This window comes from Tenrec ecaudatus, chromosome 9 (assembly GCF_050624435.1).
Source record: "Tenrec ecaudatus isolate mTenEca1 chromosome 9, mTenEca1.hap1, whole genome shotgun sequence".
Classification (NCBI taxonomy): Eukaryota; Metazoa; Chordata; class Mammalia; order Afrosoricida; family Tenrecidae; genus Tenrec; species Tenrec ecaudatus.
In genome coordinates, this window is record NC_134538.1 from 51,249,630 (window position 1) to 51,266,772 (window position 17,143).

Sequence of the window (17,143 nt, forward strand, 5' to 3'; positions counted from 1 at the left end):
TTTCTCATGCAGATCTTCACTAGCTAAAATAATTAGGTTGAATTTTACTTTCTGTAGTTTTACACTTCAAAAAGTTGGTGGAACGGTTCAAAGTAGCAAGAGCACGGAGACAACCCAAATGCCCCTCGGAAGAACAGATAAAGCAACTCTGGTATATGCACACACAATGGAGTACTACGCATCCCTGAAAAAGAGTGATGAAACCGCGAAACACTTCATGACACAGATGGAGCAGGAAACCATTGTGTTGCGTGAAGTGAATCGATCAAAAAAGGACAAATATTTGTACGAGTCCACCACTATCAGGATAAGCGCCAAGACAGAGGCAGGCTGTTATTCTCAGGTTGTATAATTTTCTAATCTCCTATGCAACAAGGTAGAGAGCTTGCCTAGTCCCCATGAGCCTCCTTTATTTGTACATCAAGAGATAGGGCCTGACCTCAGTTGGGGTCATTTTCTGAAGACAGGGCAAGAGGGAGAAGACCACTAATCAAATTGGACTTTACCTTAAACTCACCTGTCACAGATTTAAGGAACTGAAATACTGCCTTGGACTTAAGGTTGAACTGCCCAAGTGTGAGAAGAAGCAGATGACTGCTATCCCAAGGTTATGGAATTGGTGGTCGTTGGACTTTGGTTTGGATCTCTTGTTTTGAGGGTGCTGGATGCAAGGTGGCCCAGGACTACCATCTATTTACAGTTTTCATGTTCTCTTAGCTTTTTTATGATACAGTCATGCGGCAGGCATCTGCCTTTGTGTGTGAATTTTATAGAAAGCTTTTCCCTATCTTCTACCCTTGCTGTTCATGAAAACAGGGTTGTAACTTAATCTTTTCATTTGAACACGTCGACAATTCATGGATTTAGGTCTAAAAAGCTAGCCTATACATACATAATGTCCTTTTCTCCACAGTGTTTTAAATTCTATACCATTGGCTAAATTCATGATGTCATCAATAGAATTATACCCCATGGGGATGGTTTATAATGCTGTCCAATTAAATTGTAATGATGTCTCTAATGTGAACCAGGGACATATATAAATCATAAATATCTGAGTGCATGTGTGAGCTTGTAAACCCTCGTCTAAAAACAATTAGTTCTTATAACATGGCCCTACTTGATACGCTCATGAAAAGATCAGACAATACGGGTGCTAGAGCCAAGTGTGACGAAGAAATTAGACGGTGCCTGGTTATATGGAAGAATCGCATCTGGGGTCTTAAAGGCTTGTTTTAAAACAAACAGCCATTCAAGTGAGGTGTCAACTGTGTCTACATGGAAGAGACACACCAGCCTGTGTGATCCAAGCTTACTGATTAATAAGAATCCAAATCTGGAGGAGGGTAAGAATTTAGAGCTTAAATTGTGAACACCCAGTTTGCAGAAGGCTGTGGATGGCAGTGGAAGCCCAGAATACATTTGCAGGGTCCTCAGGTGGATCAAAGATCCAGTGACTCCTTTCTGACCACAGCCCAGGAATGAGGCCAGCCTTCGATCAGACAGAGAGCGTTGTAAAACAGATCATGGCAGATGGAGCTGGGTTAAAATGTAACACCTGATCACTGATCTCCCTTTGATCCACTTTAAACTTGTTCTAGCTTGTCATGTTTTCTCCTTTCTTTGCCATTGAAAATTGAAAGCAATCCTGCTTTCCTGTCTTTCCTCTGTTTTATGTTGTCATTGCTATTGTTTTGTTGCTGTTTTATTTAGTTTCTTGTTGTTGTTCTGCATGTTTTTCTACACATAAAAGCCGTGATAGGTAAATCTATACAGACAGTGACTAGGTGAATAATTACCTAGGAACAGGGCAGGGGAAGGCAGGCGAGGGGGACATGGGAGCGGACAACGATGGCCCCAGGACAAGAGAACATGTTCGAATCTGGACTCTGGTGGGGAGTGTGCACCTCTTCCTGGTAGGATTGAATTAGTGAGCCCTATGACAGGTGACTAACATGCAATATGCTTAATTTTTACACGCTTGTGGGAAAATTCTTTTGTCTTTTAATTCCATTTTCCCACCAACTTTCTGAAGCTCTCTCGTATTTCCCAAATAATAGGTATGACAAATATATGTGATACACATTCTCCATCTATACCCCTCCTCTGCCCTGTTCAAATTCAAATACTTTTCCCAGCTGCCAAGTCAGCTTCTGACTCCCGGCAACCTCATGAAAAAAGAGAAAATGATGTCAGGTCCCGGGCCATCACCATGACTGGTGCAGACTGGACCACTGCGACCCACCGGGCTTCCACTGGCTTCTTTTCAGAAGCAGATTGTCAGTCTTTCCTTCCTATGGTCCTGGAACACTGGATACTTTGATTGCTTTTTCCAACACACCCATTTTTCCTTTGGGGGGGGATTAACTTTTGATATCGTCAATGAAGATGCTTTGACCCCTCTTAAGGCAAGCAACGAGCATGCAACCACCAGGCCAGTCAATGCCCTATCCCTGCCAGGTGTCTCCTGAGTGCTACATCCCAGCAACTAGACCTGGTTCTTTCGAGCAGGGAGGCCCTGAGGATGTGGCCCATGACGTCAGATCCCAGAGATGACCTGTCCCTTTATATCTTGGTCCCTGTTTTCAGTTTCTGATTTCATTCTCTAAGCGGAATAACCTCCTGATACATCCCTTTGTGTTTATATAGCCTAAATGAATTGTGTTGCTTACAACCAAAGAACCCCAATGGACATATCATTCCCCTGACTGGCAATTGACCTGGATTATATTTGAGGTTCTCTGGAATCATACGATGACTTTGAATCATAACAATTCCAGTAGCATCACCTAGCATAAACAACAGGGCAGTCAAGGCAGGGTTTAGGAGACACGAGAAGGGAAAAAAAACACTCAATAGCTATAGAAGATGGAATAGACTATTTTGCAGTAGGTTAATAACCCTTTCATGGCCAATTATTTGCTGCTTTGAATTTTTTTTGGATACCATGCATTTTCTGTAATAGAAGGCATACTGAAAATAAGGAAAAACAATTTTTTAAAGGTAATATGGATTTTGATACAATTATGTGGGACACATATGTCCCAAGAACACTCTGAAGGTAGGGCTGGTGGTACAAAGCTCCTTTCTTCAGATTCATGCAGTAACCTTCCAGGTCCCTTCTGGGACAGCGACTTCCCAAGAAGCATGAGAATCTGAAAATGGTGGTGGGCAACTTATGCTTCGTGGGTCATGTAAAAGCTAAATTACTGTCTATTCCGCATTCCTTCCCTTCCTCCAGTGTTAGTGCGAGCACTAGGTTCTGTCCTCCGTCAATGTTGAGTCTTGGCCACGTGGTTTTCTTTGGACAATGAAATGTGGATTCCTTAAGAGTATGCCAGTACAGATTCTAGGCCTTTCCACAAAGTCCCCCTCTGTTTCTGATCTTCTCCCTAGGGCTTTTAACACGTTCCCACAGGAAGAACATGTCCTGAAGAGGATGTGTTACATGAAGCAGAACTGAACCCAACTCAGACAGAAGCCACGCTTGGTGTTGGTGAACCCTTGGCAACCCACAGAGACCAGGGTGTGGATACACACTCGTCATTGCAAGTGAATGCTGTCTTAAGGTGGGTTTGCGTTTGGCATTGTTTTGTTATGCAGCATTGCTGTGGGAATAGCTGACTGACACAGATTTCTTGTGACATCAGTCAACTGGAAAAGAACCAGTTGCCTTTGAGTGGATTCTGAGTCAAGGTGACCCGGTGTGTCCCAGAGTAGAAATCTGGCTCTACTGGGTTTTCAATGGCCAGTTCTCTGAAAGTAGATCCACAACCTCTTTCTTCCGAGTAGACTCCACTGCTCGCTCTGTGGCTAGCAGCTGAGCGTGCACACCTGTTGCACCACCCCGGGACCAGACAGTCCCAAGCTGATGACTTTCTGATTTGTCCAGGCAAAGGTGGGGTTTGTGAAGCCTACCTGCCACTTTGACTTGGTTGGGCGCACAGGCTCTGCAGGGAAGCACTCGGAACTCCTCCGCCTGATACATGGAGTAGTCGGTGCTGGCAACGACCAGGGTATCTCCGGGTTTCCAGGACTGCACATTGTCCTCCAGTCTCAGGATGGTGCTGTTCACGTTCGTGTCGATGGTGACTGTGAGCTTGGGCCTCACTGTAACCCACAGCAGGAAAGATTGAGATACAGCCCTTCACCCCGAGGGCAACTTTTGGCTGCCCAACTCTTCCCTCGCCTTCCACCAGTAAGTAAACGTCAGGCTTGCCTATCCAACACCCAAATCATGGGGCTCACCCCATCCCGGTCTTGTCTGGGTATAGGTTTTTGAAGTCAACAAAAACCCTACCAGAAAAGAGCCATTCATTAGCTCTGGGCACGGGAATTTTCCACTAACTCCTTAGCCTTAGTTAAATGTGGCCTCGTCACCACACCCACTTTGCTCAAGATATAAAACAAATATAGTTCCTCTCAACTATTATTTACAGTAGCCATAGACCTCTCCCACCAAAGCACTCCCATTGCTAATGACTGCCTTCCCCAGACGGCCCAGGGCCTCCGCCAACAGACTAGCCATTTCCAACCCCTGTAACAATCACCTCGGGAGCTAGGTTTAGAATAATAGCACCCAACGGGGCCAAGAGTGGTACATCTCTGCGGGGAAGGGCAAGGACAACCCTTGCTCCCTGCAGTGCTGGGTGTCTCGGACCAAACCCTTCCCTTCCTGAAAGGCTTAGGGGCAGGGTGGGACTTCGCTGTCCCGCCAGCTCCCAGTACCTTCCCACTTCCCCTGTGTCACGAAAAGTGACCCCTGTCCCCAGGAACTTGGCAGGAGCACTGGTCAGTGGAGGTGACCAGAGAAGGCTGAGCAGCCACCCCCACTTTCTGGGCCTGGTTGCCAGCTCATTGTGTGACCGACCCCGGGGCTGTGTTCCAGGCCCCCCAGCGTCACCGCTTACCGGGCTTGCCGCAGAGAAATCTCACACGGTAGCTGTGGCAGGCTCGCCCTCGGTTGTAGCACACGAACCTGTAGTCCTGGCCTCGTTTGTAGACAACCTCAGTGGTGAGGCGAACCCCATCCACCGTCGTGGCCTGAGGATGACACCAAAATTACAGAGCCCTGTCACTCCTTGTGATGAAGGAGGAAGGCAATGATGAACGCTGTCAACATAGACCCGCCAGGCTAAAATTGTCCCTGCTGCTTCAGGCGTGACTCACAACGGCCCCAGCTCACTGTTGTAGCTCCAGCCCTGATTGGTTTGGTTATAAGGGAGACACAGGCTGGCCAAGTGTCTTGCCAGGGATACTTGATTATCCAAGCCAACGAAGACCTGGTCCTGCCTCGGTAAGGTTTACTGACGGTGCATCTACCATCAGCAGGCACTCTCTTTGTGGCTAGCAGGGGACTTTTGATCACGTCGACCACCACCAGCATCAATAACAGTGGCTGCCGTTCTTCAGCACTCACTCGGTTCGGTTCAAGAGTTTCTGCTGACGGAGAAGCTGGTGGGTCCGTCTACCCAGAGGTCCCTCAGAAGAAAGGCCCTTGCTCTGTTTCTGAAAAAGCACCCCTTGAGAGCCCTGTGGGGGCACAGTTCTCCTCTGACACACACGGGGTTCTCCAGAGCCAAGCCCCTAGCGGCAACTGGACGGCTGGTTGCTGAAGTCCAAGCCCCTGGCTTCCCGACATGGCTGTCACTGTAGTCATGGGGGGTTGGGGGATGGATTTGTGATACAACGCTCAGGCCCAGGCCCTGTCCTCAGGTCTCCAATTTCATTGTCTCTTAAGAGTTTGGCCAGTGACATGTTGCATCTCTTGGACTGACTGAGCACAGTCCTTTAAAGCTACAGTGAAACTTGTTTAGGCCAGAACCGGGTAAGGTGGACCAGGAAAATGCAAGTCTTTTCCACTAATAGTAAAAAAAACCCAAACCAACCACAGACTCACGCCATTGAGTCTATTCAGACTCACAGCAGCACTATAGGACAGGGCACAACTGCCCGTGTGGGTTTCTCAGACTAACTCTTCATAACAGTCCCAAGCCTCATCTTTCTCTCATGCAGGTTTGAACCACTGACCTTGTAGCCAGCAGCTCAATTCTGAGCCCACAACGCCCCAGGGCTCCTTTGCATTAATAGAGCGCAACAGAGAAGAGGGGAGACTATGCCCTGACAAAGGTGGGGAACCCCAGAGACCAAAAAAGCAATGCTGAGCCATCCCAGAGGCTTTGCCGGGTTCTTTTATTCCACCGTCAAGGGCAGTAAGTCACGGGCCAGCTGGTGGGGCAACTGACACGCAGAGGAGTAATCTGCCCAACGCCTACCTACTGAGAGAGAGAGAGAGAGAGAGAGAGAGAGAGAGAGAGAGAGAGAGAGAGAGAGAGAGAGAGAGAGAGAGAGAGAGAGAGATCTGTCTCCTTCGCAATGATCCTGGTTCCGGTCTATCTTGGGTCCCCAGCCTCCACCCTGACCTGTTGCCTCAAGAGCAGATAGACCTTGTAGAGGACTCAGGGAAGGTGCTCAGAGGAGGGTGCCGTCTCCACCGGCTGGCCCTCCTGGAGCAGGGCGAGCTCCAGCAAGACCACGCCTATCATTCAGACACATGCAATTTAATCGCAAGGGCAGCAGCTGTTGACACTTTGGCACAGAGACTAAAGGGACCAGGGTTGGGGAAAATAGAGAGGGATAGTTCAGCCAACCTACAAATAGCAGGGAAAGCGAAGGAAAGGAGGAGAGCGCTTAGGCCATGTTTGGAACCCAGCAGACAGGCATTGTCAGCGCACCAATAGGAGTTCAGCCATGATTAAAGATGCAGCCCTTTCCTGCAGGTAACACACACATCCACGCTGGCTTGGGGCTCTACAGAGTAGGCGGAGAGGCAGAGGTTACAGGTTTGTCCTTAGAGGTTTGTCTCGGTGATGTTCAGATGCAGCTCAAGGTCTCTTGAATATCAAGCCAGCTCCTCTGACCACCGATGCTCCCCTTGGAAGCCTCAGGAGGGAACCCCGAAGACAGCACCCAGTGGAGCGGGGCCTCGTTTTCAAGGCCTCATTTTCAAGGGGACATCTGCTCAGTTCTGCTGCACCCACCCTTCTCTGCCCAGAAGACTCCATTTGGGCAAAGAAGAGCAAGAAAGGGCTCTGTCACCAGGTAGGGCGATGAACTGTCGCTTTAAGTAGATCCCATTTTATTGTTACTAATGACAATCACAATTAAGATGAGCTGCTGTTGGTTGCTGACAAGCGGACAGAAGAACTCCCCCGTCGGGTTTTCTAGGCTGCGCTCTTGAGGGGAGCAGATCACCGCAGAGCCACTGGGGAGATTCAAACCACCGAACTCGTGGCTAGCAGCCGGCCACTTAATCTCGTGCCACATCAGAAAATAAAATACAGAAGAATGGATGATTCTAAGCTCAAATCCACTGTCAAGTCTATTGTGGCGCATCTCTCAAACCAAACTCCCTACCAGTCAGTTGGCGCCCACTTCCAGGACCCTATCCGAGAGAGCTCCTCGATGTGTTTCCGAGGCTACAGCTCTTTATGAAAGAGGAAGGCTGTCACTCCGTCAGAGCAGCTGGTGGATTCAAACTGCCGACCTCTAGTCACAACTCACTGCACAGGCAGGGGCCCGATTCTGGCACATCCAAACTCACTGCCATCGAGTCCATTCTGACTCATGGAGACCTGAGAGAGAGAGAGAGGCTAGAACTGCGCCTGTGGGTTTCTGAGAAGAACTCTTTCCAGGAGTGGACAGTCGCATGCATCTCTTGAGGAGCAGCTGGTAGCTTTGAACTGCAGACCTTGCAGTTAGCTGCCCAACTCATAACCCACTACACAACTGACCCGTGAAGGCAGTGGTTCTCAATCTGTGGGTCATGACCCAGTTATGAAGTAGCAACGAAAATAATTTTATGGCTGATGGGGGGGCCTCACCACCACATGAGGAACTGACAGGGTCACAGCATGAGGAAGGTTGAGAACCACTGCTCCAAGGACAGTGTAAGGACATTCTACTCTCATGGGTTTCCAAGGCCATTGTCTTCCCATGTGCAGACGGCCACAGCTTCCTCCCAGGGAGCACTGGTGCATTTGAACCACTGCCTTTTTGGTGAGTGGCTAGAGACTCAACCACTGTTCATTCAACAACAGAGGCTTCTATCAATAGCACTGTATTTAAAAATAGAATAAACGTGACTGTAAAAAATAATAAGACAATCAACCAAACACTTACTAGGGGTCTGACACTTCATGCATTATTGCAACGAACCCACAGAGAGGGAAGAATGGTGACCCTGCTTGTGCACAAGAAGGAACTGAGACCCTGAGAAGTGAAGCCCCGGATTGATATCCAGGGCCAGGACGAGTGCAACATTTAAGGAGGCACCCACTGTCAGAACAGTGTAAGTACAGACGTGGCTCCTGAGAGTCAGTGTTTCCTTAAATGTCACGCCCTGGGTGCCTCCTCATTTGCCTGGCTCTTGGTCCTGAGCCCCTGAGCTAGGATACAAACTCTGAGATCCCTCTGGCTTCAAAATGCATTTTCTTAAGCAGCTTAACCTCCAGCCCCGTACCAGCTGCTGGGGGGGGGGGGGGGACGGCGATGACAAAGACGGCCAGGTGTGCAGAGACCTGGGTGCCCCTCGGGAGCAGAGGTGTCGATGGACAGTTGCTCTTCCCCATCGCTGGCTGGGAGACGTTGTTGAGCCATTTAAAACTCACTGCCTTGGGTGCCATTTTCCATAGATACACCTTGACTGGTGTGGTGGTCTCACCCTAAAGGGGGTCTAGTACCCCTCCGAGTACTCAAGGCGCAGCTGAAGGAGTGAGTTACAGAGAAGGAAATCTGAAGTCAGTTGGCTTCAGGAGGAGTCCCGGCCCCCATTTTGGAACTCACTAGCCGAGAGCCCTGGAACAAATGATCCCTATCAGTTCAGATTGATAGGTTACCTGGGTACAGTTGCCTCTGGCCTGTGGCCTGTGGCATTCTTCAACAGCAACCCCCCCCCCGCCCCCTCCCCGCAGTGACCTGAGGGCTGCGGGGTTGATACCTGTATATCAATGGGCCGGTTGCAGATTTTCCCTGGGTGAGCTGCCCGGAGATCTGAGATTTTCTCCCCACCTTTGGTATAGGACACTCTGTCATGGTGGAACCACTCCGTCCACTCCACATCTAGGCAGAAAGCAAAGAGCACGGTCACTCGGACAGGGTGCACAGGAGCAAGCCATCCTCCTGGAGCGCCCTTAGCACAATGCGTGGTGATGCTATCTGCGTCTTGTTGCGCCGGGCTGTGGGGATGCGTGGCTTGCAAGCATAATCTGCCAATGCCCAACCTTTTCATGAAAACCAGTTGTCCTGGCGTCGGCCTCAATACATGGCGATCCTGTATGTGTCGCAAGGGGACTGAACTCCATTGGGCTGTCAGTGGCTGCCCTCCTCCCCAGGCGTTCTCACACGGTGCCTCTCGCTGGACTAGAACTTGCCACCTTTTGGTTGACGGCTGAGTGTGCTAAACATTTGCACAGCCAGGGGACTCCCTTGTATTCTTGGTATGTTTACTCTAACTATAAAGGCAAATACGCAAACCAACAAAAAAGGCAGGGAGAGAGATTTCATCTGTGAAATCACCATCTAAGACCTGCCTCTGGGGATGCTGTTCCTGCACCAATTATATGTGAGCTACATGAAGGCATGGACCCCATCCTCGTCATAACCATGAGGAGGCTTCAAACAGCTGTGGGGAAATGAACGGAATTAAAAGATGTCTCCCGTTCTGTGCCATTACCTGGCTCTTCAAAGACACTCTATGCGACAACATCCGCATTCCCACCTGGCTGTTTCATGGAAATTCAAATCTCAATAAAGGAGAAGCATCCTTTTAGATAGCTGCTCCCCAAGGTGGCTCGACAAATGGAAAACAGCTTTCATTGCAAATTCAATTGCCTGTGTGACCGTGAAGGGGTCATATTGGTGCAAGTAGGGGACGGAGGACACTCAGTGATAGAAGGCTCGTTTTCCACAAGGAAACCCCCAGTTTCACTCCCACCCAGAGCAGCTCCCTCCTTCCTGTCTACAGAAGCTTGCGTGTTGCTAGGATGCCAGACGAGGCTCAGCGGAGCTCTGCGGGCTGCAGTGGACTGGGGAGAAAAGCCTGGCCTCTATCTCTAGATCTCAGCCAGTGGAAGTCTTGTGGATCCCAGTGGTGCAGTCTCCGTCCTGGGGGTCATCATCGCCACCACTCCACGATGCCCTACCACTTTATCGGAGAACATTACCAACGGTGCACGATTGGGAAGCACTGCGCTGTTTATCATTGAGTTTGGGGTTACCGTGCGTCAGGTGTGGGGAGCATCTCAGTGACAGTGAGCAACTTGTGCAAGAGCTTAAGCCTGGAACTGCAGGGACAGCAACCCCTGGCCCTTCCCCCACAGCCAGGTCGACCGAGGTCCCGAGCCCCTCACCTTGCACCCACTCGCTGGACGAGGAAACGTTGAAGTGCTCCCCGTGCTCCGTCAGGAACAGCTTGGACACGCGGGCGGCCGCGGAGCCGTGGTGTCCTGGTGGAGAAAGCAGAAGCTCAGGGCCTGGGGGATCCCTCAACTCAACGGGGTGCAATTCTAGGGGCAAGGAAGACTCCCCTACACTCGGGTCTGGAGAATGCACCGGAAAGTGGATTCAGTTAGGGAACTGCAGGTGCAGTTAGGTAAAAAATGTAGCGCCTTATCATTTGATCTCCCTTAGCAACCATGTGAGTTTGTTCTAGTTTTTAATATTTTCTGCTTTCTTTTGGATTGAGGTTTTTATCTGTCTGACTTTGTTTATCTTGTTAGGCGTTTGTTTCTTTTTATATGTTTTTCGGTAGATGCGATCCAGGACGGGTAAATCTGCAGGGACCGTCACTGGACGAATGGTTCCTTGAGGGTATGGCAGGGGAAACTGGTGGGAGATGGGGAGTTAATCACGATGCATACAAGAATGAAGAAACGGTTCTAAAACGGATTGTGGCAATGACTGCCCAATGCTTGCCGGTGTGACCGCACTATTGAATCCTGTGGGACTCCTACGCCAATAAAACTGCCGGGAGGTAAAATTCCAGCAATCTGTTCTACTTGAGAAGCTAAGGGCCGTCCTTTCTTCGGTTCCGGTTTGGAAGGGTAAGCTGCAGTCTGCTCCGTCAATTCCGGAGATTTGGAGGCCCATCATTTCTCATTCATTCTTCCCAGCAGCTCCTCCCACGCCCTCACTGGGCAGAGGAGCTGGGCCGCCGCGCGGCGTGGTCCCGACAAAGGCCCGCCCAGGTGTCTTTTCAGCTCCAACTACTGGCATGACCGGTGCTGGCTCTGGCCCAGGTTGCCTCTTCTTTCCTACGCCCATTCCTTATTTCAAATGAAGACTTTGAAAATGAGAGTGGTATCGCAAGTGATTGCCACTGTTCGGCATTGACCTTTCCCGCCTCTAGGGCACGTGTTCAGCTGGGTGTCGGGAAATGGGGCAGCCTGTCTGGAGGGCAGAGGGCCATTCAGAAAGGGCCCGCTTCCCGTGTTCACGGAGGGGCTGGAGAGAGGGAGGGCTGCCACCAGCCATTAGTTACCATGATACTCAATATGGTCTTCCACGGAAGAAGAGGGACTTCCCTTCACAGTGAGGAAACTCCAAGGGTGTCTGAAACAACACAAACACAAAAGCAACACAGAAAGTCCCTCATGTGTCCGAATCTGAACAGCTGGCAGAGTTGACCCAGAGCGCCCACCAAGGCGGGCCCTGGGCTCCTGTTGTCGGGTGAGAATCAGTTCATGCCTTGGCTTCTCCTCCAGAGAAACAAGAGCCGCTCTCTCTTAGACAGCCCTGGCCGGGGCTGTTTAGCTGCCTGGCTTGCTGGGTGTTTGCCTATTTGAACCTTATTGGTTGCATGACCGCAGTAGACAGGGCATGAGTCACAAACAAACAACAAGCCGGCAGACCCACCCTGCCACCTGCCAGGCTCAATTATCACCCAAAGCAAGTGCTCGGCTCCCTTAGGAAAACACGCTCTGAGACAGGAAAGTTATTTCTCTCATGCCCAGCATCCCTGGAGGCGAGTTCAAGGGAAATGCCAGAGGTTCATGTGACAGCCTGGGGGCGCGTGGAGCCTCGCAAAGGGACCTCTCAGCCTCCAGAGGAAGGGAGGCCTCTCATTATGGAAACATGGGGGCCCGTGTCTTTCCTCCATTAAGTGTGTGTGCATGTGTGTGCGCGCGTGTGTGTTTCTGCACCCATTTTTGTCATTCTCATGGCCCCTAATGCAGCCTCTGTTTGACTATGGGGTTTCCATGGCTTTTGCCCACTCCTCCATTGCATACCATCATTTCTGCTTTGATCTCTTTGACTGAAAATAATTGTCAGCGGATAGCTTTAACCGAGATTTAGGATTTGACTGTGTTGCGCTCTTGCTTAACATCCTTCAATGGCTCCCCATTGCCCCTTGGATGAAGACTGAGCTCCTTGGCACAGAGAACAAGGCCCTCCTGTGCCCGTCACCCCAACCACATCGCTCACCTCTTGTTTTCTAGCACACCCCGCTACTCCCTGCACATCTGCTCCTTCCGAATAGCCGCCCGTGCTTCTCTGGGTCTGTGAAGCTGCAGGTCTATCTGCGGAGGATCCTGCTCACCCCCATCGCCACCTGCAGGCCTGCACTGATGCCCCACTTGAGCTTCTTGCCTTGGGTCCCTTCCCTTGGGCGCTCACGCTACCCAGTCTAGCTTACTGGATGCCCCAGCGTCAAACTTGGCTCAGGATCTGCCCAATAATCATCGATGGAGAACGAAGGGCACAGATTCCAAGTCTCAGCTCTTCTGCTGAGTTCAGAAGCTTTGAGCTTATCGCTCAAAGTGTGTCGCTATGCCAACAAGAAAGGACACCCTGTCTGCGCTCCACTGCTAACCAAACTGCGGGTGATCTCAACCCACCAGTCGCTCTGCAGGAGAAAAGCCTTCGTGGTCTGGTCCCGTGAAGATTCCAGCCCGGGAAACCCTTGGGAAAGTTCTCTTCTAGCCAATGAAGTTGCTATGAGTCGGAAGCGACTAGATGGGGCACAGCCCCAAGATATAAAGAAGAGACAAGAATGTCACTTCTGCTGCCCTATCTCTGCTGCATGTGTGGAGGTCTGTGACAGGCACTAGACCGTCTCCTGATTCTTGGTTCACAAGGAAACCGTCCTTGCTTACATCTATGAAGGGCATATTGAGTGCCAGGCACCGTAGCAAGTATTTTGAGTAATTTACCACATGTATTCCTCTCAACAATCCTCTGAGACAGTCCCTGACTTATATATCCTTGTTTCTCAGATGCAGGAGCTACTCAGAGGACAAGGCACTTGCCTGAGGTCATACCTAGTAGGAGATGCAGCCCAGACTCAAAATCAGGCAGTTGGCCACCAGACCAGGGGCCCTTAACCACCACCTTCGTCTGCCAAGGTTCCATGCAGCCAGTGCCCCTACATTCTTCCTAGCTCAGTCATTTGGTTTTCTAAAACAACAAGTGAAGGTTGCCTTAGTTCTCGCTCACAAAGAAGCCTTATAATGTCCATAGCTCCTTGTTCCTTTGGCTGCTTGGGCTTCCTGCAGCCCCGGGCTGTTGGAGAAGGCTCCCTGGATCTGGGGAGTCCATCCCTTGCCCGGGAAGCTCTGGGTGGCTAGGAGTATGGCTTTGATCAGAGCCTAGAAAGGGTCCTGGCCTGCCCACCTCTTGCCCATGATCTTGGGAACCTCAGGGAGAGGTGTCACAAACTCCAAACAACCACAAGACAGGTCATCTCTACTTCCCACTGAGCTGAGCCCTGATTGAACAAGATAAGAAGGCGCAGTGACTGGGAGGCAAGAGCGCTCTTGGCGCAATGTGTGTGCAAGCCCACTAGAGGCACGAAGCTACCATGCCGCAAGTGCAGCCCACGTTGGAGCACGGGGAGTCTTCTCCTCAGATCTCTCACTGGCCAGCGGTGATTAGCATAACTTCCAAACGATTGTCAGTGATTCCCCAAGGCACAGCACGACTGGCGATGCTGTCTTTACCAAAGGGGAACTGGCCGCCTTAGCCACACACCTGAGGCTGGCTCTTGTATATGGTAGATGCTCTATCAGCATTTTTTAAGTGGGGGATAAATAATAGTGACTTAAAGTCCAAATCAAACTCACTGCCATGGAATTGATTCTAACTCATAGTGATGCTATAGAACAGGACAGAATCACCCCTGTGGGTTTCCCAGACCATAACTCTCTATGGGAGCAGAAGGCCTCCTGCCCCCCTCCCCTGCTCAGAGAGGATGTGGTTTCGAATTGATCAGAGTCCAGTGCATAAACCCTACGTCACCAGGGCCACTTGTGACGGAATGAATGGGTTGGTGTCAATCAAGACATTTTGTTTTGGAATGAACTTGTCAAGAAAAACAGATCTTCAAACGGTCGCATATGGTCCTACCATCTGCTCCAGGCCTAGATCTGAGCATGTTTCAGAAAGCTCGCAGAATTAAAAAAGTAAAGGCATCTTCCCCCAAACTTTTGGAAGTGCTCACCCCTCTCTTGCCGTACAATGAAACAACTTGAATGCGAGAGCTTAATCAGATACTTGCACACCCAGTTTAGTTGTAACATATTCACAGCAGCCAAACGGTGGCAGTAACCCAAGTGCCCCCCCACAGACGAATGGATAAACAAATGTGGTACACACGGGCAGTGCAACATCACATAGCCATGGAGAAGTACGTGTGATACATGTCGGGACCTGGAGGAACAGGGGAAACCTTATGCTGAATGAAGTCAGTCGGATACAAAAGGGTAAACATTGTATAAGTCTGCATTCTAGAGAGTTATTCGATCTCAACGAGGACAACACATAGAGGCCAAAGTCTACTAGTGATTATAGGGTGGGGTGGAGATAGGGGGTCTTTGCTAGGATGGTCTGGTGGGTTGAGAAAAAGTTGGGGCAATACAAGAGTAAGTCAAAGGCATTGCCACTAAGGTTCCAGGTCATGGGTCTATTCCGTACAAGACATGTTTAAAGATGTCCCCGTGATCACTGAACAAGTTCTCTCAGTAATGCACTCAGGCAACCACAGGAGGAGTGTCCCAGCCTCATGCAGCTGACCTTCCAAAGAGACCCAAGGAACATAGTCACGTCTGCTGGGCCAGGTGACTTCAAAGCAGAGAGGTCAGCTCACAAGATTTTGAATTCAAAAGAGGCCATCTGGACAAGTGGTCCGGAAGGACATGAGATGACCCTGAGGGTTTATTACGAAAAAGTTCCTACACGATGGAAATCCGCATCGGCGAGAAAAAGACCAGAAACGTTGTGCTGGGAAGTTCTTCCTGTCCCAACAGTGCCTCTGTAAGGGCTGTCCTACTGGACCTCCTCGGAAAGTCTCCCCTCCCCACCCTGCAACCTCGGCCTGACCCCTCCAGCCTTCTTCCTGCTCCCCAAACTCAAAGAACGTTGAGAAGGAACACAACGTAAGTCTGGAAGCTGCCCCAACTGCCGTTTGACGTGGCACAAATCATAGACCGCGTGGCCAGCAGCTCGGTGCCACTGCACCGGAGGGTTAGGAGAGGCTGCTAAGCACCAGGTCAGCAGTTCAAAATCTCCAGCTGCTCCAAGGGAGAGAGACAGCGCTTTCTATTCCCAGAAAGAGGTGCAGCCTTGGAAACCCACAGGGGCAGATGTACCCTGTCCTATGGTGTCGGTATGTGTTGGCTTCGACCCGATGGCAGTGAGTTATAAAATCAGAGCGTGATAAGCCAAGGGAGTTCCTCATGGCAGGGGCAGAGAGATGGGAACACTACTTTCAGAAGTGTAGATGGCAGCCATGTCGATAAACAGTGGCTTCATGTTTTAATTTTCGGGGTTTAATAAAGGTTCCTGTTTGTAGCAATCCTTTGGGGTATGTTTCCGCAGGTAGTGGTCAAGGCTGCACAGCATGGTGCATGTAATTAAGGTCTCTGACTGGCACATTTAAAAATGGGTAAAATGTCAAACTTTACCACAATCAAAGTTAAAATAAACAGTTTAGAATACAAGTGGTTTTTTTAAAAAAGTGACCCATCACCTCAACTCACTGTCATTCAGCCGCTGTGGGCTCCCTGTGACACCGTAGCACAAGGCAGAGCTGCCCCTGTTGAGTTTCCAGGACTGTCACTCTTTTCCCACAGACCCTCCATAGGCCGCAGCGAGGGAGCTGCTCTGCTACGTGCGAAACCCCAACCCTGAAGCAGGTCGTCTTCCGACCCCGGTCCAGGAGGACTGTGTAACTCTTAGCAGGAGTAGAAATCCTTGTCTTTCTCCCTTGGAGCGGGTGGTGGTTGTGAATGGATGACCTTATCGTTAACTGTTTAACACATAACTCCTACCTTGCCGGGGTTCCTAAGTCATCCGGGGAGGGGGGTGGGAGGGGAGGAATACTTTTTAAATGCTAAAAAGGAAGAGAAGTCTCCTTTTAGGAATAAGCCTGTCTTCGTTATAGAGTGCTGCTGTAACAGAAATACCACCACAACCATTTAAAAGAGTAGAAGTCTGAATTCACAGTACTGGCTCCTTCCAACATCTGTGGGCCTACCATTCCTGGGAGATCTCCCTGTGTCCTGGCACCAACCTTCCCCTGGGCCTAGGAGTCTCGGGGCAGAAACCCTGGGTCCAAAGGTCTCGCTTTGCTCCTAGCTTTTCTGTATTGCCAGTCAGGAAGTCCCTCCCTGCTCAACTGGCTTCTCTTTCTTTGAGACTCTTGTCAGCAGAAAGGTGTGAATCAAGTCAGGAGGTTGGAATTGCAGCCTGGGGTGGGGGGAGACTTGCGTTCACAGAAGCCAGGACTGACAGTACATCACAAAATGAAGGGTAATGACATGAGGCGACACAACGGAGGGCAGCTGCACATTACTGGGAATCGTGGCCTCGCCCGGGAGACACATCCTCCTGGGAGACACAATACAACCCCCTCCATGACAAAGCCCCAATCATGTCTGATGCAGAGGGCACGTCTGCTTCCTCCGTGGCCGTCACATGGAGCCGTGTTGCCAGGAAGAAGAGAAAAACCGTTGCTGTGGAGTTGACCCCCAGCTCATGGAAAGTCCCTGCGTGTCGCAGGGAAACAGCCTCATATGGTTTCTAATGGCTAATTTTCTAGAAGCAGATCACTAGCCTTCCTTCTGAGGCACCGCTTGCTGGGGCTAAA

The 17,143-nt window shown here is 50.3% G+C and overlaps 1 protein-coding gene across 3 annotated transcripts in view; it reads right to left on the reverse strand.

Annotated features, from left to right (window-relative positions):
• CEMIP (cell migration inducing hyaluronidase 1) overlaps positions 1-17,143 on the reverse strand; it is a 160,348-nt gene that overhangs the window by 44,011 nt on the left and 99,194 nt on the right. For all 3 annotated transcript variants that reach the window (XM_075558073.1, XM_075558072.1, XM_075558071.1), the window contains 5 exons: positions 11,540-11,610; positions 10,410-10,505; positions 8,999-9,120; positions 4,911-5,043; positions 3,919-4,110 (listed from right to left, as the gene is read on the reverse strand). In XM_075558073.1, the coding sequence (XP_075414188.1) occupies positions 3,919-4,110; positions 4,911-5,043; positions 8,999-9,120; positions 10,410-10,505; positions 11,540-11,610 (614 nt within the window). The remainder of the gene's footprint in view (positions 1-3,918; positions 4,111-4,910; positions 5,044-8,998; positions 9,121-10,409; positions 10,506-11,539; positions 11,611-17,143) is intronic.